Consider the following 27,230-nt stretch of genomic DNA (forward strand, 5'->3'; position numbering starts at 1 on the left):
TGTGTTCAAAATTTTTATTATCTCTCAATAACACGACCAATCTAAGCTTTCAAATAAATAAAATAAAAGGTAAAGAGACATTTTAATTCAATTCTTAATTTAAATTGTAACGGTCGCTTAAAAACTTTTTCTGTTTGCTTGATTCACCAGCCAATCGGAATCCGGTATCGGGCAACCATCTTGTTTAATATCTTGTACAGCGGCCGGTAGTATCGTTTCAGAGCTGCTCCAGAGATGTCGTCAATCCCCGTCGCAGCCTTCAAGATGACACGCCAGTGTTTCGAGTGGCCAGGTTTCATTATTTCTCTAAATGACGGAGATAACGTTTAAATTAGCAAGGTTTGTTTTTTAATGGTTATCAGAGCCCATAGACATCGGCAACGTAAATGCCGCCGCCGACCTTGAGTTCTAAAACGCAGTTTTATAAGAACGCATTACTGCTTTACGGTAGAATTAGGCAGGCTGGTGGCTAACTGTGGGACCCCAAAGCTAGCCCTACTATTTGCCGAAAATATATGGTGGAAAATTTTCGTCGAACTGTTTTCACTGGTGAAGGGATATGATATGAGCTTGGGGTCGTGACACTCGCTGTTTCTGCAGTAAAGCAAGTTTTCCTTCTCGTTTCGTGGGTGGCCACTTTTCAAATTCACGTAAACGGATAACTCATGATCTTCCAAGCTCACTGAGTTTCTCGCCGGATCTTCTCAGTCTTCAGGTTAGAGCACATAAGCACAAAAAAAAAGGTAACTCAGCCATTATGGCCACTAACGGACAGAAGGTGAAGCAAAATTAAACTATGAGACCAGACTAAAGAAGACGATTGTGCACACGAAAACTGTACAGTATTCGCATGTCGAAAATAATATAAGGGCCATTGAAAGTAAATTACGCTATATTACACACTATAAAAGTAGTCTTAATTAGACTGAAAATCTTCAAAACTTTTTTTTTTCGAATAAGCTTCGGATTGAATTTGGGCAAACGTCCCGATTACGGCTTCTCTTTGTTTTACTACCCTAGTCATTATCGAAGGCCCGGTCACCGTCCTCGTCGAACCCGTCGCTTGCGAGGAAGGGCTCGACGAGTAAATTAACCCACAGACACAGCCCACTGAGTTTCTCGCCGGATCTTCTCAGTGTTCGCGTTTCCGATCCGATGGTAGAATCTGCGAAGTACTGCTCTTGCTAGGGCCAGTGTTAGCATTACTCCGGTTTGAGTCCCGTGAGCTCACCTACTAGTTAAGGTTACGCTGAAATAGTCTCTCAAGGCTATCAGCTTAGGTAGGAAAAAAAATCGAAGGTTTCAAGAAACTTACTGTAATATCCTGCCAACGGTCTTCGATCCGTAAATGTCGCAGCGGTCCATTCTGATGGTGCTAGGCAGGGGCTCGTCGACATTACGCCGACCGAAGACTGCCGCTTTGCACAGCGTCTCGTAAACTTGGTGTTGGAGGAAGCTACTTAAGAAGTATCTGTGGCGAAAGTATTGAATTGGGGTATTAGTATGTGATTCACGCAAAAAGTTATCGCGGCCTTAATGATAAGACGCCCGGTGCACCCGTATCGATCGATGCAACTGTGTCAGTGTTCGAATCCCGGTGGCAGGTGAATTTTTTTCTAATTAAAAACGAACTTTACACGCGTTGACTAGTGACTTTCGTGAGGAAATCGTGTAAAAAAACACATAGTTTTACATTTGCGTATGAAGGTTTTGTTCATCGGCTTAGTTCGGCTGGACCTATTTAAGGAACTGACATGCTCTACTATGAAGAGTAGTATAAGCTACTTTAGTATTTAAAAAGAAAGAATGTTTTGCCCAAAATTAGTCAATATAATAATATAATGTAAGCCAAATAAGTTGTGACCAAAACCCTATTGTATTAGGGAAGCATTAATATCAGAGTCTGAAGAGGTCACAACAAAGTGTAACCGGTCTCATCTAACTACAAAATATAAATGAATATGCAATTTCGAAAAGGGCACATGTCGGATATTTTATCAAATACGTTTTTTCATATACATGTAGTTTTAAGGCTTACCTACACCCATTTTATAATAATTCCAGTAATTTTTAATTGCTAATTAACACTAAAATATATTTCAAAAGTTAATATTTTAAATTTTACACTGCTTTAGAAAATAATCAGTTTTCTTCATTTCCTGAACATTTTACATTTTCAGAGATGTGCCTTTTTCGAAATTGCATATCTATATATTAATGCGTGAAGCAAAAACTTTGTATCCCTTTTTACGAAAATTGCGCGGACTCCTCCGGAGTATGAAATTTTCCACACTTATAGAGAATATAGAGAAGAAGTGTACAATGCTAATATTTTTTTTAAATAATGCATAAAATATACATTAAATCGATAAATACAACATTACACACACTACCTACCATGTACTTGACGCACACACGCATGCATACTATTTATTGTCAAACTTTTGTTCTTGACGTCTGTTGTCAAATTGAGAATAGATTAATATTGTTTGTCTTTGTTAATATCTTTTATAATGTAGTATGAAATACAATCATAATAGTGTACAAACTTACAATTCCAATTAATTATAGTCGAATTTCGACTACTGCGGCACCTCTAGTTCAAATATAAAATCGTTAGCGAATATTTCTTCATTTTACTCACCGTGCATAAGGAGTGTTGTCTGGCACATGAAATTTAGCTCCGGCGTCAAAATAGTCTTCGCCTCTGTAAACTGGTGGAACGATTCCTTGTAATTCCAAGGCCATGTCCCAAAAATCTCCATTCAAATTGCTCAGACCATTCTCAAAATACTTCCAACGGTATTCCTCCAAAACCAATGCGAAGGCTATTTGCGGGATTTTATTAAGGGCTTGTTTGAACAGAAGTACATCGTCTAGTCCGAGTTTGTTATCAAAACTTCTAGTATTATTTGCTTTGGATTTGTAATCAACATTATTTTTAGCATTTTCAGTTCTAGCAGTATCATTGTCAAACTCTTTTGCTTTGGTTCCGTGATTTTTTATCTCATTAATGTTTTCATAGATGTCGTGACGTTCATTGACATTGTCGTTGTCTTCTCTTGTGCTGTGTCCATTGGAATAAAGCTCAAGGTCCGTAATGAGACCAAGCCTATGCAGATGTTGTGGTGTAAACGCACCGAGCATTATAGAGTCTCCTATTGTCTCGTGCAGCGCTGTATTAGCTTGCTGTGGATCGAATTTCATTACCATAAAATACTGAACTGTATTTGGCGTATGTATGCGTTTTTTATAAGCTTCACATTTCGTCATTTTAAAGTCTTAAATGAATTTGCTTTAGAATCATAAAACTAAAGGGAAAAGGTTGTTGTTAATTACTAATTAATTCTACCATTGACGATAGAATATTTATTAACTACAAATTTTAGTAATTCTGTTTTCTATGTACTTTCTTATGACGTCAACAAAGACAACGGCCGAGGCTCTTAATGACGAGTTTGTCCGGCTTTCGATCAGGTTTGAATGTGTGAGTGGGGGATTATTTTACCTAATACCGCTTTTCATACGCATTGCGAGTATATTTCCTAACCGATTTCTCCAACTAATTCACATCCCATGCTCTTGACATTCGGTATATTATCAATAAGTATACTTATCCGTTACCCGGGCACTTACCCGTTTTTGATGGATATACGATATTAACAAAATAACCTCACCAAATTGTGTGATATTTATTTATTGGGGCCTATAGAAAAAGTTATTATCGTTTCCAAATATAAAAGGAAGATCCTTCAATAACATGAATCTTTGCTTTGGATAACGGTCAGAGCTTTCATTTATGCAATATAAGTTCAATGAGAACTTTTCTCTAGGGAGACTTGGGTTTTAGCCAGATTTTTCTTTATTTTTTATTGCTATCGTGGGCAGACCAGTATTGACCCAATTTAAAGTGTTTAATTTCAGTGATGGACTTCAGAAACGCCAGAAGCACGACTGCCTAATCAATGACAGATGCTTTAGGACTTTCTTCATCATCTATTTCATAAAACACTTACTCTGAATATAGCAGGCTGGTCTTCGTATGCCATATAATATTGTATGTGACCAAGTTCATGATGCAGTACATAAAGATCTTCCTTTGTAGTTCCGGAGCAATAGAGCAGTCTAAAATGGGAATTGTATGAATAATTTCGTGGTGGATAGCTAATACGTGTACCCAGTACCCAGTGGGTGTTACTTTATTAGTTGCATAAACTGGTGAATGACAGGCTCATTTGATATTAAGCGCTAATTGTAACCTATAGACGTCATAGCGTGAATGCCCCATTTCACCTTATACAATGAGGCCTTGAAGTCTTGTACAGTGTACTTAGGCCTTCTTCTTTGAAACCGCAATACGTGACATTTTCGTGACAAAAAAAGCAGGATGAGGGTAGCTATTCATGCAAATTTGAAGAAGGTCCTACCAGCAGTAAAGAAGAAACTTATTGAAGCCAATCTGAATAATTCTGTATGGTATATCTTTCGGTTTGCAGAAGGTTCTTTACGAGTCACAACAAATAATAACCCTCATACCATTTTAGATAGTTTTATCTAATTGTTGTAACTTTTCCTACATTGATTTAGGCCGCGAAAGTATTGATGTAACTTCTGACCTGAAATCGCCATCTTTAAACATGTCGGCTGCGGCGCCATGACAACGCGCGTGTGCGTGTTTTTCCCGCGTCAAAACCGATTCTCGCCAAAACGTATCCGTCATTGGTGGCAGTCCAAGCGATTGGTAAAAATCTTCAGCCCTTTTTGCCTGAAATTTAATTAAGAAACAAGGAATTTCAGGGTCAACGAATTCCACTAAATCGTAATGATATTTGTACTATACATTAAAAAAAAAATTGTTAAAAAACCGGTTTTAATTTAGGACAGAACTAAAAAGCCAAGCAACTAAAAAGCACGTTTCCAGAATTTACAAGCGACTGAAGAGATATCCCGCTGGTATTCTTGCTTTCTGGTCGCTCGCTAAGGCTGCAGAAGGTAACTTCTGCAGGTCTAGCCTCCCACTACTACGCAAGTCCGATGACAGTCTGACCCATAGTGCAAAAGAGAAGGCTGACCTTCTGGTCGAAATCTTTGCCCGAACTCGACTATGCATTACGGGGGTGCCACACTACTGAAAATCCCCCAGTGTGATAGCTCTTTGCTGGAGATCTGCTATACACAGTGTGTCGACATTTCGAGCGATGTCCAACTTCGGAGTCATTTGGAGGGCAAAACCAAATTGGCATCAAAAATGCAGAGAGTCCTCAACAGAGCCAAGCGGTACTTCACGCATGGACAAAGAATTTTGCTTTACAAAGCACAGGTCGCGTCTCGCATGAAGTATTGCTCCCACCTCTGGGCCGGTACTCCCAAATACCAGTTACTCCCAATTGACTCCATAGAGAAGAGAACCGTTCGGATTGTCAATAATCCCATTCTCACGGATCGTTTGGAACCTCTGGATTTGCGGAGGGACTTCAGTTCCCTCTATATTTTTTGTACTGTATGCTCCATGGGGAGAGCTTTGAGGAATTTTTGAGATGATACTATTATCTCGTTTTTACCATCGCACCGTCCGCCATCGGAGTAGAGTTCATCCATAATACCTGGAACCACTGCGTTCATTCTCAGTGTATTTCCAGAGATCTTTTTTGCCACATATCATCCAGCTTCGGAATGAGCTCCCCTTCACAATGTTTCCCGGGCGCTAGGATACATCCTTCTTCAAACGAGGCTTGTGGAGAGTATTAAACAATAGGCAGCACCTTGGCTCTGCCCCTGGCATGGCGACGGTAACCACTCACCATCAGGGGGGACGTTTACTCATCTGCCTGCAAAGGCAATAAAAAAAGGTATTGTGTTAATCAACTTCTAGTTGTTTATCCTCACCATATGCAGAACGGTCCAGTTAGATCTTCGTATGCGTTCGTCTAAATTCAACGTGTTTTTTATTATTAGATCCGTTAAAGGCTCCCAATTCTGTGACCAGAGATTTCCTGTAATTGAATTAATTTAAATCTTAGTCAATCCAAAGTTTAAGTGGTTATATCTTTTGTTTCTTTATTTAATGTTTTTTAAAATTATTTTTTTGGATAATTGAACGAATATAGGAACGGAATTTTTCTAGGAAGTTATCTTTGATCCCTTTTGTTAATGTTATATCAATCCTATCTACTCTCTCTCAAGTGGCCACTCTTTTATTACTACTAACTTGATGAACACCATTTTAGAGCCTAAAACCATTAATTGGTATCATAGTTAGTATAATATTTACGAGATCGCACTATTTTAATGCGCGAAATTCTAATTTCAACCCTATAGCAAGTCCTGATGAGACATGACATAGGGGCATTGATTTATACAGGAGGAAAAAGAAAAAGACGCTCTTAATTAACTACAAATATCATAAGAAGATACATCCATTGCAAATAGTATAAGCAGATACAATGCAGGCCTGTATAGGTTATGTTTCCTAATAAGTTTCATCTCAATTCCCAGAATGTAATGTAACAATGCCCGTAAATAATGATCATTATCATCAGCCTGCAGTCGTCCTGATTCCGGTCTTTATTTTTCCTAAGCCATTTCTTGCCGAGCACCCTTTGAAGGTCATCGCACCAGTTAGCCAAGGTACGGCCTTTGTTGCCGCCGCGCGGTTTCCACTTGGAAACACGTTTGCTCCAGTGATCGCCAGTTTTACGGCCTGTCCAACCCACTACCACTTCAGCTTGCGTACTCTATGATCTATATGGATGACTTCAATCCTCCGTCGACTAACCTCATTCCTGATTCTCATTCAGGCAAGCTTTTTAATAATACGTACCCAATAAATGAGCCGGTATTGGGCCGGTCTCTTCTACAATTGCCCCGTAATGTCTTCGAAGGAAGAACCGGGTGATGCCATGCAGTATCCTGTATAAAGGTCTTATGCTTTTATATAAGCGACGACAAAAACTTTTTAAATTTGGAATTTCTTGTTCCTCTCTCCAGGACTCGCCGATGTCTTTGTACCCTGAAATGTTAGGCATTCGGGCATTTCATTAAAATATTAACAACTACCGACCCGCCCTCGCTTCGCTTCGGAAACTGTAATTTATTATCGATTTTACCACTATTTAATGGATGTTATTATACATACAAACCTTCCTCTTCAATCACTCTATCTATTAAAAAAACCGCATCAAAATCCGTTGCGTAGTTTTAAACATTTAAGCATACATAGGGATACAGGGACAGAGAAAGCGACTTTGTTTTATACTATGTAGTGATGTATCGTGTCTGCAAAGTGTAGCTTGAGTTTTCATAGAAATGAGCGAAATTTGCTGGTGGTAGAAGCTCTTGTGAGTCCGCGCGGGTAGGTACCACCATCCCGCCTATTTCTGACGTGAAGCAGTAATGCGTTTCGGTTTGAAGGGTGGGGAAGCCGTTGTAACTATATTTGAGACCTTAGAACTTATATCTCAAGGTGGATGGCGCATTTACGTCGTAGATGTCTATGGGCTCCAGTAACCACTTAACACCAGGTGGGCTGTGAGCTCGTCCACCCATAAAAGCAATAAAAAAAAAATTGGGCATAATGACAAATTTATTGTAGGTTCATTTATTAGTGAAATGTTCAAGTCTTAACGTGTTTTAACCTAATGGTATTTATTTGATTCATATGAATTATTTTCTTGGGGATAAGTTATTTCAAAGTGAACTAGATTGAATGTTAACAATATTTTTTTATAAAATTGGTCCAAATGAAAAGGCACCGACTTATAAATAAAAAAATAATTTCGAATCGGTTTTACAATAGAGCTATAATGTAACTTACGGACATAAAAAAGATTCAATTGAATTTATAACGATCTCAATTTTTTTTATTGATTGGTCGTCCGAAGACCTTTCCGGCTTCACCAGAACAGTGAGGTGAACTCAATGGCTCAGCCCTGAGGGGATGGTTCGCTAACAGCTGCCCGAGCACCTTTAGAGAAGGCCTAACAGCTCAAGAGTAGCTGCGAATGCATCTACCGTCGGATCGGAATTACCACTTACTGAGAATATCCGGCGAGAAACTCACCGGATTGTGTCTATGGGTTAAGTCTCACATCGAGCTCTTCTATCTTCTTACCGACGCTACCAATAGCGTCTAAAAGTAGTGAGATTGGATCAGGAAGAACCGTTAAGATGTCTCGGTGGTCCGAAATGTTTGCAATCCAAGACGTAGCGTAATAAAATCCCTTACCGTTCCTTCTGGCAGCTGCATTTTCAATTTCAACCAGTTCTTTATAAGGCGCCCCCATTGTCCGACACACCGCCTCCCGCCAAGCCATCCAAGTCCATTTCAAAACACGTTCATTCTTTGATCTACTCATTAATTTCTCAAAATCATCTTCCCCTTTAAAGCACAAAACATCGTTGCTTCCAGGGTTTTCGGTAGCTGCTATTTCAACAGCCAATTGCACTGCTGTATCAAAATCTGTTGCACTTGTTCTTTTAACTCTATTAATATAATCGTTTACAGCTTGTTCAGCGTCTTTTGTGTTGTTAATTGATATGTTTTTCGGATTCGGTATACATATCACAGCTTCTGTATACCTTGTTTGTAGTTTTTCGTATAAGTAGCTTGTTCGTCTAAAAGAATTTTTTTTTTATTGCTTAGATAGGTGGACTAGTTCACAGCCCATTTGGTGTTAAGTGGTTACTGGAGCCCATAGACATTTACAACGCAAATGCGCCACCTACCTTGAGATATAAGTTCTAAGGTATCAGTATAGTTACAACGGCTGCCCCACCCTTCAAGCCGAAACGCATTACTGCTTCACGGCAGAAATAGGCTGGGTGGTGGTACCTACCCGTGCGGATTCAAATGAGGTCCTACCCACCAGTAAGAAAATTTGTCAATTGTCCGATTCTGTTAGCATGCGTAAACATATGCTTTTAGCTCCACGGAAATTCATCTTGACTGAGTTTCGAAAGCGGGTTTTGAGTGAGATATAATTTTATTCGGTTCTATCCATCATCAAACAGAATTCCTTCTGGTCCAAAAAAGCCCAAAATGCGTGAAATCCCACAAAACTACGCCAATTGACTGGTCAAAGCTAGTGTGGGAATTATTAGTTACTATGTCGTGTTGTCTCAGTTTAGTTGCATACCTGATTATAACAGATAGCAATTTGAATGAATCCTTAAAGTTGCCGAAAATTAAATTCATTAAATTTGGTAACAAATCTGTGCGAGCATTATCTATATTACTGATGACGTATGTTCCTTTGAACATATGATATTAAGTACTTTAACTGTTTGAGTACAATTAATTTTCATTCAGCTAAGAAATAATTTTAATTAAATTTAAGATTCTTTTGTCAGTTTTGTGAACTAATTACGGAAACATTAACACGACAATTATAAGATATATTAATTTATTATACATATTATATTAAAAAATTAAAAATAGCACAGTACATGACTTTACGTTTTTTAGCTTTTACCCGTTGTAGTATCATTAGAATTTTCAATGAAATTTTATCATGCAACAAGTGAAAAATTAATCCATACCTGGCCTCCTGATAAGTATATTTCGGTCCTCTGCACAACAAATACGTCTGCCTTCGCAGAGTGTCGTTAAGCAAATGACGGTTCACTAGTGCTGCCATCTCTTCGCAGTGTTTTTGTTGCCATAAAATAAGCGTTTTCTGGTATATGGCGGATTTCTTTAGTGGTTTTACATCGTTTGGATCGACTGCTGAGTCCCAGGATATTTCAGCGGAAACCGAATTGAGTTTTCTATATTCCTCATTGATTCTTTCAAAGTATTTGTTAATGTCTTGGCAAAAGTATGTTTTTGCAAGGAGGAAGATTGTTGCGATTTTTACGAGGTACATTTTTTTAGTTTTGAGATGCATTGATATTGAACGCGAAAACTGAAAAAGATACGATTTAAAAAATAATAAAGGCAATCTCAAAGAGCAGCTCCCAAAACTGTATGCGAATACATTACAAGTGACGTAATTTTAAATCAAAACAAATCGAACAAGCAACTGGATCAAACACTAACATTACCGACATGTTATTATCATGCAACTAACTATATTAAGTGATTTTAAATTATTATCTGTATATGTGTGTATTGTTACGCCGGTAAGAGTAACTCCGAATAGCCGAACGAATATCGAAGGATCTAGTAACATTTAGAACGCTCGAGAAGTACAACGCCATCTATTTTCTGATAGCGGAAACACACAATACTCGACTTATGTGGAATATTCTCGATAATTCTAGGGATGTGATATCGGCTATAAAAGTGTTGCGGAGATGGCACGCAGTCAGTAATCAGAACTACTTGAAGCAAAACAGCGAATGTATCACCTGAAGCGAAGCGGAAGAAGCGAATTGAGAATTTTTAAGTGTGTTGTGAAGTGTTTTAAGTGTTCTAAGTGCTAATACAGTGTTAGCTTGTAATTCGGTAGAATTTTTGTTTATCCCGAACCCCAGCGCGTAACAGGATTATTATTAATTAATTAAATTTGTGTAATAGCGCGATTTTTACGGTTGTCACCGTCCCGCGCGCTTAAAACGAACAACAGTAATCATGTACTAGCAGATTAAAATTACCTTTCACTTTCGTTAGGTCGATTTTTTTTTTCTTCCTTTTTCCTACCTAAGCTGATGGTCTAGAGAGGCCATATCAGCGTAACCTTAACTAGTAGGTGAGCTCACGGGGCTCAAGCCTGACGTTATTGCTAGCAAGAGCCGTGCTTCGCATAATCTACCACCGGATCGGAAACGCGACCCACTGAGAAGATCCGGCGAGAAACTCAGTGGGATGTGTCTGTGGATTAATACACTCGCCGAGCCCTTCGTCGCAAGCGACGGGTTCGACGAGAACGATGACCGGTACTGGGGGTACCTAAAAGCACCGTTAGTGGATCGGGAGGGATTGCTCGATATTGACCATTCGCAGTCAATGTTGACAATGAAATTTCTTTATGGTGTATTTTATTTTGTGTAATGTTGAGTTTTATATTATACAAGATACGACGACTAGCTCACTGCGCAGCTAATGTTAAGGCGGAGTTTGTCTTGAAGTTTGGGGTACGGCAGCTGGGGAACACACATCGAAAGTCACAACGCGTGATGGCTTCGTGGCAGAGTTAAAAGTAATTACGGGGCTTGAGCACGGTCATCGCATCGCTCGATACGGTTATACCAGCCTTCTTGATCTTAAGAATGATTTAAGGAATGATAATGAGGACATGAAGACATGGAATGAAAAAAAAAACCTTGCGAATCCTATCCAGGTTAAATATTTCGTGGCGTCAGGTGAAAGATTAGATAAGTAAGCTTTTGTTGAACGCTAGCTTATCTGTAAATCAGGAAAGCTCTCAGCCAGAGTTCCGATAGAGCTTTACTGATAAAATTATATATTTTTTAATATTTTTTATAGATGTTGTAGGCAGACGAGCATGCGGCCCACTTCATGGTAAGTAGCAGTCGGTCATTGACGTCAGAAATGGCGAATTCAGCAAAGTCATTGCGTATTCCTGAGGACTCTTCACAACGGTTGATGAGATTACTAAGTTATTTCCTTGGATCTAAGTCCAAGAGTCGTGGGCTAATTGATAAGATGAGGTTCGAATTTTTTGTGTTCATTGTTAATAGTACTAAGGTTCGTCATTCAATTAATGAAATTTGGGCATAAGCGTTTGTTTGCAGTGTTACCGCAAGATTTAAATTCTAACATAAAAATATGTTAAGCAAAAAATAAAGTCACATTTTTATTACCTAGATGAGTGAACGAGCTCACGTTAATCCCCATCTGGTGTTAAGTGGAGTACAAAGACCTCAACAAAGTATATAGTCGCAAAAATAGGAAACCGAGTTGCCGAGCGTTGTGGCATCGATGCTCGGCGACGATAAGTCGTGGAAGGCGATGCTCGACTTTTGCGAGTGCACCATCTTGCAGAAAGAGGCGGCGGGGCGCGCGAGAGACGCACAAGCCCGCCGCCGTCGAGCGGGGACCAGGGAGGCGGATTTCGCCCAAGCCCTGGCCTTCTAAGTATTTCGGGTCCCCCTCACATGTCGGTCCGGAGACCGGTGAGGGGGCCTAAGAAGACGACGTGCAAGCTGCTCTGTACGCGTTTTACGTAAGAGATCCTGGGTGATAGAAGGACGGCTATCCTCGACCCACGCTGGTTCTGACACAGCGGGGTATTCCGTGGGATAACCCATTCTAACCGGCGCCATCTAGGTGGGCTTCGGATAGCCTGCCGACCGAGAGGGCTAGTGGTCGTGGCGCCGACGACCGCCGGTCCGGCGTCCCGAGGGGTGACGACGGGATTAGATGGATGGACGAGTTCACGACCCACCTGGTGTACCTGGTGTTAAATGGTTACCGGAGCTCGTAGATATCTACAAAGTAAATGCCGTCACTCACCTTGAGATATGAGTTCTAAGATGTCAGTGTAGCTACAACGGCTGCCCCGCCCTTCAAACCGAAACGCATTAACGCTTCGTGGCAGAAATAGGCGGTACCTACCCGTGCGGACTCACAAGATGTCATACCACCAGTCCTATTTAAAGGATTAGCTACATACTAAAGAATGCTGTTACAGTTTATCATAGGCTTAGTGCGTCCCGCGGCTTAGCCTGTGTTTAATATTCAATAAATGTTATTGAACGTAAGTAAGTCTGCTAGTAGGGAGTGACTTATCTTCTTACTTGTCGACTTACCGGTGTTATTATGTCGAGTTATGCGCTATGCGCGATGTTCAAACCTCCCAAACAGGTACGCATTGTATATTATTATATTTTTTATATTTTTCCTACCTATGCTGATACGCTACCTAGCTTTGAGAGGCTATATCAGCGTTACCCTAGCGTAGGTGAGCTCTCGGGGCTCAAACGGAAAGTGTTGCTAATACTGACCCTAGCAAGAGCAGTGCTTCGCAGAATCTACGACCGCATCGGAAACGCGACCCACTGAGAAGATCCGGCAAGAAACTCAGTGGGCTCAGATTGTAATGAAGTTAACTTATATTGGCGATTGATTTTCACGATTAAGAAATAGCATCGTGTAATAAAACTCAAATGGTAAAAAATGCCTTAACACTAAACAATCGAGTCACTGACCGAGAGTCTCAAAAGGGGGCTGGCTCTGATGACTATGGGCTTCCGGTAACCACTTAATATCATTAAAATAAAATCTTACCACCAGCGTGTGGTGGACTGGTAATTTGCCGTCTGTAATATGTCCAACCCTCGTGTCTGCAGCGAGATGTACCTAATTCAAACCATTTTCAACTCTAATTATAGGTATTAAAACTTAAATTACAATAAATATTATTTGATACTCAAACAAACAAATGTAATGAACAAAAAAGCGACAGATAATTAAATCAGTTGGTCGTGGTTACTGGTACTCTTCTTTGTGTACTTATCTTCAAACAGCCCTGAGACTTTTCTCTTACTGGTCGCGATTTGATGAAGTTCAGCCTGAAAGAAATTGCTAGCCTCTAGTTCTAGCAAGAGCAGTGCTTCGTGAATCTACCACCGGATCGGAATCGCGACCCACTGAGAAGATCCGGCGAGATTCTCATTGGGCTGTGCCTGCGTATTAATTTCCACGTCGACCAGTACACGGAGTGCTTAAAAGCTCTGTCAGATAACACTAAATCGTATTTCCATAATTGACTCCAATGTGCACATAAACACCCATTTTAGTATACATTGTATATAGACAGAAACATTATATACGGTACTTACCAAAATTTGTATCTTTACACATTCATTTTAGATGTACATTTATTTACTTTTATACATCGTTTTTATTTATAAATTACAATACATAAGTCAACTATGTATGTTCGCATCGGCTCCTAAAATAAGACTGAAGCTGGGATCGCTTTGCGCGACATTAGGTTGGTGGTACAACGGGCGAGTGTGGATGACAATCGTCACAAAATTAGCAGGCGATTATATCAATAAGGTATTGCAATGCTTAGATTCGGGTTTAAGTCACATTTAAGTTAATTGCTATTTCGAACTAATTCATTGTAACTTTGAAGTAAAATTGTTGTTATATTTTCTTAAAGCTTACTCTCGGTATTTTGTTATAAGCTCTAAGAAGTTTTTACAAAACATATTAATGGTGTCGTTTTACGAAAACCAAGAATCCTTAATCATCTCGGTTTTTCATACGAGAAACTTTTAAATTTTACGCATCTCCAAGTCAGTGTAGGTCAGCCAGAAATGTAGGCATGAATCAAGTTATAAAGTCATCGAACATTTCACAAATTTGAAAGTATAATGAAAACTCGAAAAAGTGAAGTCGTCGTGGCCTAAAAGATAAGACGTTCGGTGCATTCGTGTTGAAGCGATGCACCGGTGTTCGAATCCCGCAGGCGGGTATCAATTTTTCTAATGAAATACGTACTGAACAAATGTTCACGATTGACTTCCACGGTGAAGGAATAACATCGTGTAATAAAAATGAAACCCGCAAAATTATAATTTGCGTAATTACTGGTGGTAGGACCTGTTGTGAGTCCGCGCGGGTAGGTACCACCGCCCTGCCTATTTCTGCCGTGAAGCAGTAATGCGTTTCGGTTTGAAGGGTGGGGTAGCCATTGTAACTATACTGAGACCTTACAACTTATATCTCAAGGTGGGTGGCGCATTTGCGTTGTAGATGTCTATGGGCTCCAGTAACCACTTAACATCAGGTGGGCTGTGAGCTCGTCCACCCATCTAAGCAATAATAAAAAAAGAAACTCCTTTTACCGCTTAATCTTGTGTTTTTATTTTTTATTGCCATTGTTGTTATATAACATTATTACTGACGCTTCGCAAACTATCACAGTCATCGAAATCGATACGTAAGATTTAATAAAACTAAATAAAAATGGGGGTTTAATATTCCACACAAGTCGAGTATTGTGTTTCCGCTATCTGACAATAGATGGCGTTGTACTTTTCAAGCGTTCTAGATGCTACCAGATCCTTCGATATTCGTTCGACTATTCGGCGATAGATGGCGTTACTCTTACCGGCGTAACATTATTATTCTAGTATTCATATAGGCTTTATTTAATCTCATCTTTATTCGCTTCGATCTTTGTCATTGCTTCGGGCGCCATTGCTTTAGGCTTAACATTATTTTGTAGGATAACGACAAGGGGAAGATGTTCCACCGAGCTGGTTATATTGCTCGGTAGACCGACGATCCGACTGTTGTTCGGAACTTGTTTATATGTAGGCTCATCTTGAAAATGTCGTTAGTGAGATTCAGTCATCTGTCAAATATTTTGTGTTGTATGGTAGTTATCGCCACAAGATCTATGTAATAAATCTTAAAAAATCAGAGCATGTAAATGTTGATTGATTTGTCCATCACAATCTCATTCGGTTTATTGATTTTCGACTCTTATGTTTGGGTTTTAAATAATCAAAAGTAAATTAGTGGGTTTCGGTTATCTGACAATCCTACGCATGTACGTAAGAAGGAGTAAGCTTCGTCAATCCACTAATTACAACCCTGAGTTTTAATTGTCAATTTTTGAGTGGGCGCTCCGCCCACTTTGCAGACAGCTTCTGTGATGGCAGATTCTGTAGTTTAATTAAAATAATGATATTTTAAGTTCATTGACCGAGCGATTTTTGTTTCTTTTTTCATTTACCACTACATGTTAGGTAAGACTTAGATACTACAGTCACGTCATCTCGGATCCTCCCGATCCATTAACGGTGCTGTTAGGTACCCCAAGCACCGGTCATCGTTCTCGTCGAACCCGTCGCTTGCGACGAAGGGCTCGACGAGTAAATTAACCCTCAGACACAGCCCACTGAGTTTCTCGCCGGATCTTCTCAGCGAGTCGCCTTTCCGATCCGGTGGTAGATTCTGCGAAGCACTGCTCTAGCTAGGGTTCGTGTTAGCAACAACGTCAGGTTTGAGCCCCGTGAGCTCACCTATTAGCCCAGAGACGCTGATATGGTATCTCTAGAGATTCAGCTTAGGAAGGAAAAAAAAATATACTTCAAATTGTAGCACCCTCCTACGAAAATCGAATTCGAAGCTGTTCATTGCATAATTTAAATAAATTAATACTCACGGTAATTAGTTTGTAGTTACTTTACTGTAAATTCACAGATTAGATTTTACGCAGCATAAGTGTAAAAATAAAAACACAGCGAAACACGGATTAGATTGTGCCCTCAACTTTATTTGATTCCAGTGTAAAAACATAACAGTCAGTACGTTAACAAATAATTTTATGTAATTGAAAAAAAAAAAAAAAATAATTCGTAATGCGTAAATACAGAGTAAGATTTTAGTTGACTAATCCTAAAGAGTTTATTATAATAGGTCCCTTTAAAGCCTTCGTCAAACAGAACGCGTACTTAGCGTCGCGTACTTAACGTCGCGCTCTTTTCATGTCACACAAATTGACTAGATGAGCCCAACGCTCCTTGACGCAACGCATTCGCCAAATCATAGTGCCTTTCGATAGCAGTGTGAAAATTTAAAAGTATTAAGAAATCGAGTGATTCAGATGTGGCACTATATAAGCGTGGATATTTTCTAACTATTTATATCATTTTTTCGGGTATTATCTAGTATTTTAATACACATTCACCTCGACGCTAAAATAAAATTTGTAAAAAATTACAACGCCTGACGTCAAAGCGTCCTAACGCCGTGACAGAGCGCTGCGTACTTATAGCGCTAGGCTCTGTTTGACGGTATGTTACCATAGTATTACAACACATCTCGGCGTCATAGCGCGGCGTCAGTTTAGCGCTCTGACGCGCGCTAATTACGCGTTCTGTTTGACAAAGCCTTAAGTCCTCCTAAACTCACAGTGTAATGCTTTTTTGCCTATGAGCAAAGTTGAGGGGATAAGTCGAGCCACGGCCCGTATGGCGACTGTTGAGCCATCACATTGAAGTATCATTTGAATTGTGTAGTTACCATCCTATTCTTCAAATCGAAACGCATTTCTGCTTGCGGCAGAAAGGACAATGCCCATTTTCTATGGGCGTTTGGGCCCCTAAAAAAAGTTGTCCTGTCATGATGGTTTTAACTTAATTTGATAGACAAAGAAATATCGTTTCATATTCAGAAAACGATTTTAATATTCTCACCCAGGTTTAAGAGAAATCTGTTTTTTTCTGCAGCTAAAATTAAGTTGTTAATTGTTTTCTTCGAAATCAATAATCGCTCTCATAATTATTGACAGTATTAAATAAGTTAATTGTGGTTAATGTTGCTAGAAATAAGCCCTTACGTACATTTTATTATTATTATATCCTCATAATAATAATAAAATGAAATGAAAATCCGGAAGCCGGCAACGATATTGTTGTTGGTGTTTTTAAATTCACCAATAAGCAGGCAAAGAGCGTAGCCTATACAGCCTAGTCTGTCGAAGTTATATATTTTTTATGTCAATAAAAAGCCGGTGTATCTCTTTTTATTGCTTTTTGGGAGTTTTGACGTCAACTCGACGAATACCACATTGACTGAGCATGAGTTTACGCAGACCTTTTATACACAATATTACAAATACAAATAATACAAATTACACAATAAACTATTAAAAAAACATTAAAATAAAAATTCAAGTGACGCTTCACTCGGGTTGCTGCCAAAACTCTCTGATCATATATAATAAGAATAGAGTAATGGTAGGCCATTGATATTTTTACTAATGGAATCATTAATATCTAAAAATATTAAATAATTCATGGTTTTAAGTAATAATTATTATTACAATATATAAAAATTGAATTGAACAAAAATAAACTAAGAAGCCTGTGAATTATAAGCATTAGCTTTTTTTTTTAATTTGTTGTTCAAGTCACAAACTACTCTTTCGTTTGACAGCATATAGGTTTGCTATAAGGTTGTATGGGCTAAGTCCTTTGCCTATTGGCGAATTTAAAAACTATGGCATGGATAGTTTTGGGATGTTATCAAATAAGTAATTGATTTTTTTGGAAAACAATGCCAGGTTGAAAGAAATGTTGATACATAATCTAAACAACGTGAAAAAATAAGGCATAGTTTTTCAAGTACAAATAGTTTTGACATAAAGTTGGCCCACTTTTGGGCATTGTCCTTTGTAGGATTGTCGCACCAATCGTGGTGGCTTACAGTACGCATTTTTTTTAATAAAGATTATTTTATATTATTTCTTATTGCTTAGATAGGTGGACGAGCTCACGAGCTGCAACTGGTGTTAAATAGTTACTAGAGCCCATGGGCACCTACAACGTAAATGTCGCCATCCACCTTGGAAGATTAGTGAGCATATAATTAAACGTTTATTACTTAAGTTGTTGTAAATTAATTCGAGATAATTTCTCTCATAGTTCGAAGAAAGAAAAATAATTTTGATATTAAAAATCACTGGCAGAGTAATTAATGTAAGGAAAATTTATGTTATATAATCTAAGCAATAAAATAAAATAAAAAAATATGTACACGTGCGTTCTCCTTCAATATTTGATAGTGTTACACGCTAGATGAGTGGACGAGCTCACAGCCCACCTGGTGTTAAGTGGTTACTGGAGCCCATAGACATCTACAACGTAAATACGCCACTTACCTTGAGATATAAGTTCTAAGGTCTCAGTGTAGTTACAACGGCTGCCTCACCCTTCAAACAGAAACGCATTATTGCTTCACGGCAGAAATAGGTATGATATATAGGTATGGTAATGGTACCTACCCGTGCGGACTCACGAGAGGTCCTACCACCAGTAATTAAGCAAATTATAATTTTGTGGCTTAAAACTGTATTTGTACTTAGAAAACTTCACAAACACTTTAAGACTCTCAATTTGCTTCTTCCGCTTCGCTTCAGGTAATCCGTTCACTGTTTCGCTTCGAGTAGTTCCGATTACTAACTGACTGTGTGTCGTGGGGTCGTCGCGTCCCCTTGCGGGGGCGCGGAGCGGGCCTCGGGGAAACCCCTCTGCCCGGACTTGTGACTCCCTGCCTAATGAGGCAGGGGTGATGCGCTGCGGGATGGTATGTAGCAGGATCGTAGTGATTGGTGGGACGACTTCTTTCTTCTCTCTTCGCTTCTTTCTTCCTCTTCTTCTTCCTCTTCTTTCTTCATTCTTCCCTTCTTCCGGGGGCGGCTGCTGCTCTCCTCCATTTTTTTTTTTTTTTTTCTTTTTTCTTTTTTGTTTTTTTTTTTTTTTTTTTTTTTTTTTTTTTTTTTTTTTTTTTTTTTTTTTTTTTTTTTTTTTTCCCTATACTATTTATGACTGTGTGCCATCTCTGCTACGTTTTTATAGCCGATATCACATTCCTAGAATTATCGAGAATATTCCGCATTCGAATTATTATGCGTTTCCGCTATCTGACAATAGATGGCGTTGTACTTCTCGAGCGTTCTGGATGTTACTAGATCCTTCGATATTCGTTCAGCTATTCGGCGATAGATGGCGTTACTCTTATCGGTGTAACGATAGTTTTATTCTTTCTGCAATACACGTACACTGCGTCAAAGCCAAGCCATACAAACCTGTCCTTAGGGGCGGCGACTTCTTCAAATATACATTACATTCTTAATTTTCACAATAAATAGCGTTTTGTCTTTTTAGATACAGGGAGTTGCTTTTGTAAGCATCAATAAATTGGACGGTGTTACGAGTGAAGGAACCAGACGTGAAACCATTAAAAAAGTAAGATGCTACAAGTAACAATCCAATGTAAATATAATTTGCCGGCTGTTGTTTTTGTTTGTTTTTATACCTACTAAAGTACGTACAATACATGTATATGGAGGGATAAAAGGCTATTAAAATTTGGTTTAAGCGTCATGTTTGCAACTTTACAGAAGAGCTATAACATTTTGAAAATTTGGAAAAAATATCATGACAAAAGAGATTCTTCAGCTATTAGAGTTTAGGAAATATAATTATAATTGAAGTTCAATTAAAAACATTGTTGATACTAATAGCAAATCAAAAGGACCTTTAATTACAAAGATAAATGTCAGATTACAGAATAGCCATTTAAAATTTGGAAAAAATATCCAAACAACAATACTTATTCAGCTGTTTGTATTTAATAAACTTAATTGAAGTTCAATTAAAAACATCAAACTGTTGATGTTTATGGCAAATAAAACACACTTTTGATTAATTACAAAGATAAATGTCATTTTTGATATATTTAATGAAAAATGACATTTTTCTGTTTTCCTACCTATGCTGATAGCCTTGAGAGGCTATTTCAGCTTGTCCTTGACGTGTAGGTGAGTTCACGGGACTCAAACTGGGAGCGTCGCTAACACTAGAGCCCTAGCAAGAGCAGTGCTCCGCAGAATCTAATTACTGGTGGTAGGAGCTCTTGTGAGTCTGCGCGGGTAGGTATCACCACCCTGCCTATTTCTGTCGTCAAGCAGTAATGCGTTTAAGAAAATCCGGCGAGAAGCTCATCATTCTGCTGCCCTGCCACTCTTAAAGAAAAAGAAATCTTAAAATTTCCCTGCGTTGTTCTATAGTACAATCACGTATACAGAGTGTTAAGGTAAATCTAGACAAATATCTTTTGCGTCCGACTGTTTTCATTACGCCCGTCCGAGTGAAGAATCGCTTTGTTTTATTTATGTTTTTGATTAAAACACAATCCTGAATAAAACAAGGCCATGTTTTAATCAATGAGAGCATTTCTTTTTTAAATTCAAACGCAAAGATGAAACCTTTTAAGGCGCTGCCTAACGACGGTTCTTCTTCTTCTTAATTAATTTATCGGCTCGGCAAATTAATATTTCAAACATTTACCACAGATAAGAAGAAAAATTTTTTGGAAACTTACTTAAAACCACTATAGCGAGAGCTCAGTCAGTGTCCTAAGATGAAATTACAAATCGCTTCCCAAGCCTCTACACAACGCCCCCTTTAAGCCTGCAGCGCCCATAAAGGAGCGTTATCGTCCACTTTGGGAAAGGCTGGCCTAAAAGCTTCGACAATGCATACAGGGGATTCGATAGGACATGTTTAGGGCGACGGCGTCCTCACGTTACCCCGTTGCCCGGTGTGAGATATGATCGTCAATTATCACACAGCTTGGAAGGGGCAGCAGCGTTCCTTGACTACTGCTATCGGTGGTAAGTCCACGCTCGCAAGTACTATATAACTATCCTGTTTATTTCTGCTGCCTAGTGGTCTAGCGTTCCGATTTGGAAACTGCCTACCTTCATTTTTGCCACGTACCATCCGGCTTTGGAATGAGCTCCCCTCCACGGTGTTTTCCGAGCGCTATGACATGTCCTTCTTCAAAGGAGGCTTGTGGAGAGTATTAAGCGGTAGGCAGCGGCTTGGCTCTACCCCTGGCATGGCTGACGTGTATGAGCGACGGTAACCACTTACCATCAGGTGGGCCGTATGCTCGTCTGCCTGCTCGGACAAAAAAAAAAGACTAGAGAGGACATACAACACCGCCCCAAACGAATACTATAACAAAATGCTGTTAGGCCGGTAAGAATAACGCCATCTATCGCCGAATAGTCGAACGAATATCGAAGGATCCAGAATGCTCGAGAATAACAACGCCATCTATTTTCAGATATCGGGAACTACGACTAGATATGTGTGGAATATTCTCGATGATTCTAGGGATGAGGTATCGGCTATAAAAGCGTTGTAGAGATGGCACACAGTCAGTCAGTAATCGAAGCGAAACAGCGAACGGATCACCTGAAGCGAAACGGAACAAGCGAACTGAGAGTTTTAAAGTGTTTGTTGAGTGTTTTAAGGTGTTCGCGAAGTGTTTAAGTGTTTTAAGTGTTGAATACAGTTTTGAAGTTGTACTTTGGTGAAATTTTATTTATCCCGAACCCCAGCGCGTCACAATACTTTATTCGAAGTAGACATATTAAATTGATAGTGCATTCTTACAATTTCCACTGGAATTCCAGTGCAATATGCGTGAAGCAATATTGAATCTCGGGTATGAAATTTATAACGTTTTTGAATGAAAGTATTTCGCTTATAATCCGAGCAGAGTTAAAGGAAGATCAGTCGTTTGAGCTCGTATCGCTAATGTTTTTTTTTCCTTATTGTTTAGTGTCAAATGTCAAAATGAATAATGTCATTGTATAATTTAGAGATGTTACAACCATAACATTTATTACTTAAAACGGAATAATTACCAATGTATTATACGAAATGAGTTCCTGATATTTTTAAGTAGTAATTGTTATGTTCGTAATCATGTTAGTTTAAAATCATAATTATGTTACAACCACCTTTTGTATGTAACTTTGAAAATACTCAGTTTTATTGTCATTATTAAACAATGCCCCGTTGCGTCCGAAATTCACTGTTGAACTTTGCCAAAATACTCTGAGTTGTTGCTATTTTTGAATTTGCTATTTTCCGATATGAAGTACAGGTAAAGCTTAAATATAATTCCTTGGACTGGATTTTTTAATCGTTTTCGAGGTTTCGACATAGCTATACAACGTTTTTATAAGTAATTTGAAAATATGTTAAAACTAAATATTTGAATTGCGTATTACCACTCTATATATACTTATATATATTGGTCTGCTGATGCGACTTATATAAGTCTTATATTATAACTTATATTAGAGCCGTAGGGGGTATATACCCCCACGGCTCTAATATGGGTACTGAAGAGAGCACGATAAATACGAACTTTTCCGAAAAATTACGAAGGAAAATCTTTTCTCACTATATCTGCACTGCGCAAGCGTAGTGAGCGAATGAGAAAAGATCGAATTTAGTAGCAAGTCATAATATATCGTATGTACTTCTATAGTTTTATAGTGTGATTTTGTTTGAATGTAATCATTTAAATCTTTTAATCTTTGTTTCTATTCTGTCAAGTATGAAGGGAAATCTAGACCGCTATTTACATTTTACAGAGTTAATATCACTTTATTAACCCATCTTGTCTGCAATTTTCACTATTCATTCACTATAAGATACAGAGTTAAAGATATAAAACAATAAAATTTAATATATATTAAGCATCTTTGTATCCAAAAGATATAAATCTCTTGTCTTTTTGCCTCTTGGTGAGTGATTTTGCCCAAGATTACTATTAATTGGCTTTTATTTAATGACAATTGACATGAGATCTTGATTCCTGAATAGTGTCACACTATTCGCCACGCTAATGCACCCTAGCTATTGCGAAACGACAAAAATTGATAAGAATTAGTAGGAGGAGTTATATTTTTAGAAAATAAGGTGGGGCGTGATTTTTTTTTTTTTTTTTTTTCCTACCTAAGCTGATAGCCTTGAGAGGCTATGTCAGCGTAACCCTAACTTTAGTAGGTGAGCTCACGGGGCTCAACCTGACGATGTTGCTAACACGAACCCTAGCAAGAGCCGTGCTTCGCAGAATCTACCACCGGATCGGAAACGCGACCCACTGAGAAGATCCGGCGAGAAACTCAGTGGGCTGTGTCTGAGAGTTAATTTACTCGTCGAGCCCTTCGTCGCAAGCGACGGGTTCGACGAGAACGGTGACCGGTGCTTGAAGTACCTAAAAGCACCGTTAGTGGATCGCGAGGATCCGAGATGACGTGTTTTGGGCGACGTCGACTGCTTTCCATTCTGTCCGCAGGATCGGGAATGTAGTTACCGGCGGCCACGATGAGAGGGTTCTCGTGTCGTGCCGCTTTATCGAAGTGGCGCATGGACGCCGACTGCAGATACTTACTGATGGACTCTAAGTCCAGGTCGTCATGGAGGTCGACGTTCCTGACGAACCACGGGGCTTCGACGGCTATCCTGCAAAAACGGGATTGAATGATTTGAAATGATTTTAAGTGTATGCGGGCCGCGTGAGCGAACACTACACTTGCATAGGTCATGACGGGGCGTATGCAAGTTTTGTAGAGTGTCACCTTATTTCTAAGGGACATTTTACTTCGCCTACATATCATCGGGTAGAGACGTCCTAGAATGAAGGCGGCACGGTCGCGTACCGTCTTAATGTGGGGGCGGAATGTCATCCTACTGTCGAGGGTGACGCCTAAGTATTTGACCTTCGGGGCCCACGGTATGGGCTGGTCGAACATCGTGATCGGGCGAACGGCGGGGGCGGGGGCGGGGGTATTGACGCGCCTAGTCGGGAGGGGGATGCTCAGCGTGGTGTTCGGAGGGCGACCCCTTTTGAAGAGCACCGCTGTGCTTTTCGTGGGGTTGATGTCGATGCGCCACTTCCGGAACCACTGTCCCATGGTGGTAGCTGCGGTCTGAAGTCGTCGATGAAGCAACGCCTTCTTCCTACACGAGTAGTAGATGGCGGTGTCATCGGCGAAGAGCGCCAGATGGGTCTCCGGAGACCGGGGTATATCATTGATATACAAACTAAATAGTAACGGGGAGAGGGCGGAGCCTTGCGGGACTCCGGCTGTGACGTGACGGGGTCGGGAACGCGTTCCCTCGACTCGATATCGGAACGAACGGTTCGACAAGTAGTCTCGTATGATGAGCACGAGTCTGTCTGGCACTCCCATGTTATACAGTTTGTATATCAAACCGTTGTGCCAGACTTTGTCGAACGCCTTCGCTATATCGAAGAAGAGGGCTCCTGTCGGAATGGGTGGGGCGTGAGACAAAGGCGGCTGATTATATATTTTGTTCAAACACAAATCCATGGCGCGATTCAGTGATGCATATAACGCCATCTGTTGATGACAAAGGGAGTATATGCCTAGAATTCTTCCAACAGTGCCGTGAAAAATAAATAAAAATGGCAAGAAGCCAATTGCCATCCTAAAAAAAGGATGAATAGTGTAGTTTATACCCATTTAAAAACAAAAGCTGAGTAATTTTGTTCATGGGTACCAACCCAAGTACATCCCGAATCGCGTATGTGATTCACTGCCAATGTCATCAATAGATGGCGCTACGTGTACACGACTGAATCGCGCTTTTGATTTATGACCTGAATATACACAAAAGCGGTTGCTGACCGAAATGAAATTATTACTTTCAAACAATCGAGATTAGCTCGACATAAATCAATTTTTGGAGACCTCACGCCTCGCGATGAACGCGGGGGCCTTACAATTTATTCATGAATTAAAATGCTTAATAGAGACGAGAAGCGTTTGCAAATTTTTAGCTTCGGTTTAAACTTTAAATCGATATAGTATATAGCAGGGATGGCCAACTTGATTAGAACCAAGATCTACTGCTTACTGACGGTAACACTCTACAATCTACAAATGACATTTCTTGAAATTTAGTAAAACAATGTGGTTCAGTATTCAAATAAGTAGTATATTTTCTTTTGTTGAAATTGTATGATATCAGTAGATATAAATATTTTATGAACAGATATGAGTAGAAGGGTTATTTTGATAATATCCTGAAAAGCACCCCACGCTTTCTTACAATAAAATCATTTTTTATTATACTATTTTTGATTCAAATTTATTAAAATTAATTTTCTATTTTTTAGTTGGATTTTGTATAAAACCTTATTTTGTTAGTTTTTTAAACTATTATTTTTAATATAAAAAAGGTAATATACAGTAAAAGCTCGTTAAGCGCGCTTCCTTCAATCGCATTGTCACTTTATGCGGATTAAAAAAATGCGACCCAATTCTTCTATATGCGGCTAAAGATTTATTTATTCACAGATCTAATCGATACATCGGTAAATACACATTGTTAAAAAAGATTCTAATATGTAGGTATAGGATCGAATGCCCTTTGTAAGCGCGCTTTTCCATACTCACGGTTTTTGTATTCGCGGCATAGAGCTTTTACTGTAATGAAATTTTATTAATCGATGGATATAAGTAATTTTTTTCTGGTGGTAGGACCTCTTGTGAGTCCGCGCGGGTGGGTACCACCACCCTGACTATTTCTGCCGTGAAGCAGTAATGCGTTTCGGTTTGAAGGGTGGGGCAGCCGTTGTAAATATACTTGAGACCTTAGAACTTGTATCTCAAGGTGGGTGGCGCATTTACGTTGTGGATGTCTATGGGCTCCAGTAACCACTTAACATCAGGTGGGCTGTGAGCTCGTCCACCCATCTAAGTAATAAAAAAAAAAAGTAAATCTTTTTTTTTTTACATCTACGACGTAAATGCGCCACCCACCCACAGCAGGCTGGTTTTGACCCAGCGTGGTATCCCGGAACACCAGCGGCATCGAACAGGCAGCCGTACTGCGGAGGCCGGCGTCGCTGGTCGTCGACTATCGCCTCGATGACCCGTCGGTTCTCCTAGGCATGGCGCCGCGAGTCTGGTTGTAGTGTTGACCGCGGGAAGCCACTACTCTGACCGGGTTCTGAACCCGGGCGGTGATCGGATGTCGGGTGTGAGAGTGCGAGGAGAGTCTCTAGTGGTGCGATAGGGGCCTAGAAATATCTTTGGGACAGCGGTTTTCTCCCAGCATCCGCAGACCTTCAGGTCCGAAATACCCTGCGTGCGCTTTAGACGCGAATAGTCTAGGAAGTTAAGACCCATTGCCCAAAAAAAAAAAAGCCTACCAGTAATGCTATGAAATAAAGTAGCTATTTACTGCGAAACTGAATCTATATTGTTGAATTTTTTATACTTTTTTAATAGCTTGGTGTACGTGGTAACGGAGGCTTTGAACCTAATTTTCATAGACCCAACGACGTTAAGGTAAAAAAAAAAAATTTTGCACGCGGATCAAAAACCGACAACAAAACAATAATTTCATAACATCGCTTCAATATTCTGAACGGGGGTACCGTCAACAAGATACAAAAAATTAATTGATTGTCAGTTCGCTTTCCTGTGTGAGCCTGTTTTCTTTTTAGTTTTTAAATTAAATGAATTTTAATATTTTTTATGTTGCGGATAGATTGTCGCTGACCATAGAAGGCGGTGTGGAAAAGATTCGTGGCTTTATAGTAGAACTCGTCGAATGCGACCAAGGGATTGATACGCAATGTAGCCCATAGACACAGCCCATTAGTTTCTCGCCGGATCTAATCTCACTGGACGTAGCTTCTCCTGTCATTTAATTCCAACCTAATTAATTAATTTCTGAAATTAATCAACTTCATTTCGTTCCTTTTTCATTCCTTTTATTTTTCACTAGCGGCCCGCTTCGGCTTCGCTCGGGTCTTAACAAAAATTTCAAAATAAAAAATTATAATATTAAAAATAATTATAAAGATATTATAAAAAAATATAAATATTTATAAAAGATATTGTAAGACGTTTGAATATTATTATTTTAATTAACTTTTATTTTCATTTAAATGATAC

At 39.4% G+C, this 27,230-nt stretch overlaps 1 protein-coding gene across 1 annotated transcript; it reads right to left on the minus strand.

Annotated features, from left to right (window-relative positions):
- On the minus strand, positions 1-13,880 carry LOC114241873 (angiotensin-converting enzyme-related protein). Its single transcript, XM_089734381.1, has 10 exons — positions 13,744-13,880; positions 9,538-9,902; positions 8,225-8,613; positions 6,821-7,009; positions 5,887-5,993; positions 4,617-4,765; positions 4,017-4,125; positions 2,645-3,189; positions 1,316-1,471; positions 1-306 (listed from the first exon to the last, which is right to left on the minus strand). The coding sequence occupies exons 2-10, from the start codon at positions 9,882-9,884 to the stop codon at positions 144-146; spliced, it is 2,154 nt and encodes a 717-aa protein (XP_089590507.1). The 5' UTR covers positions 9,885-9,902; positions 13,744-13,880; the 3' UTR covers positions 1-143.
- Positions 13,881-27,230: the final 13,350 nt, after the last annotated feature.

Source organism: Bombyx mandarina, chromosome 02 (assembly GCF_030267445.1).
Source record: "Bombyx mandarina strain Sakado chromosome 02, ASM3026744v2".
Classification (NCBI taxonomy): domain Eukaryota; kingdom Metazoa; phylum Arthropoda; class Insecta; order Lepidoptera; family Bombycidae; genus Bombyx; species Bombyx mandarina.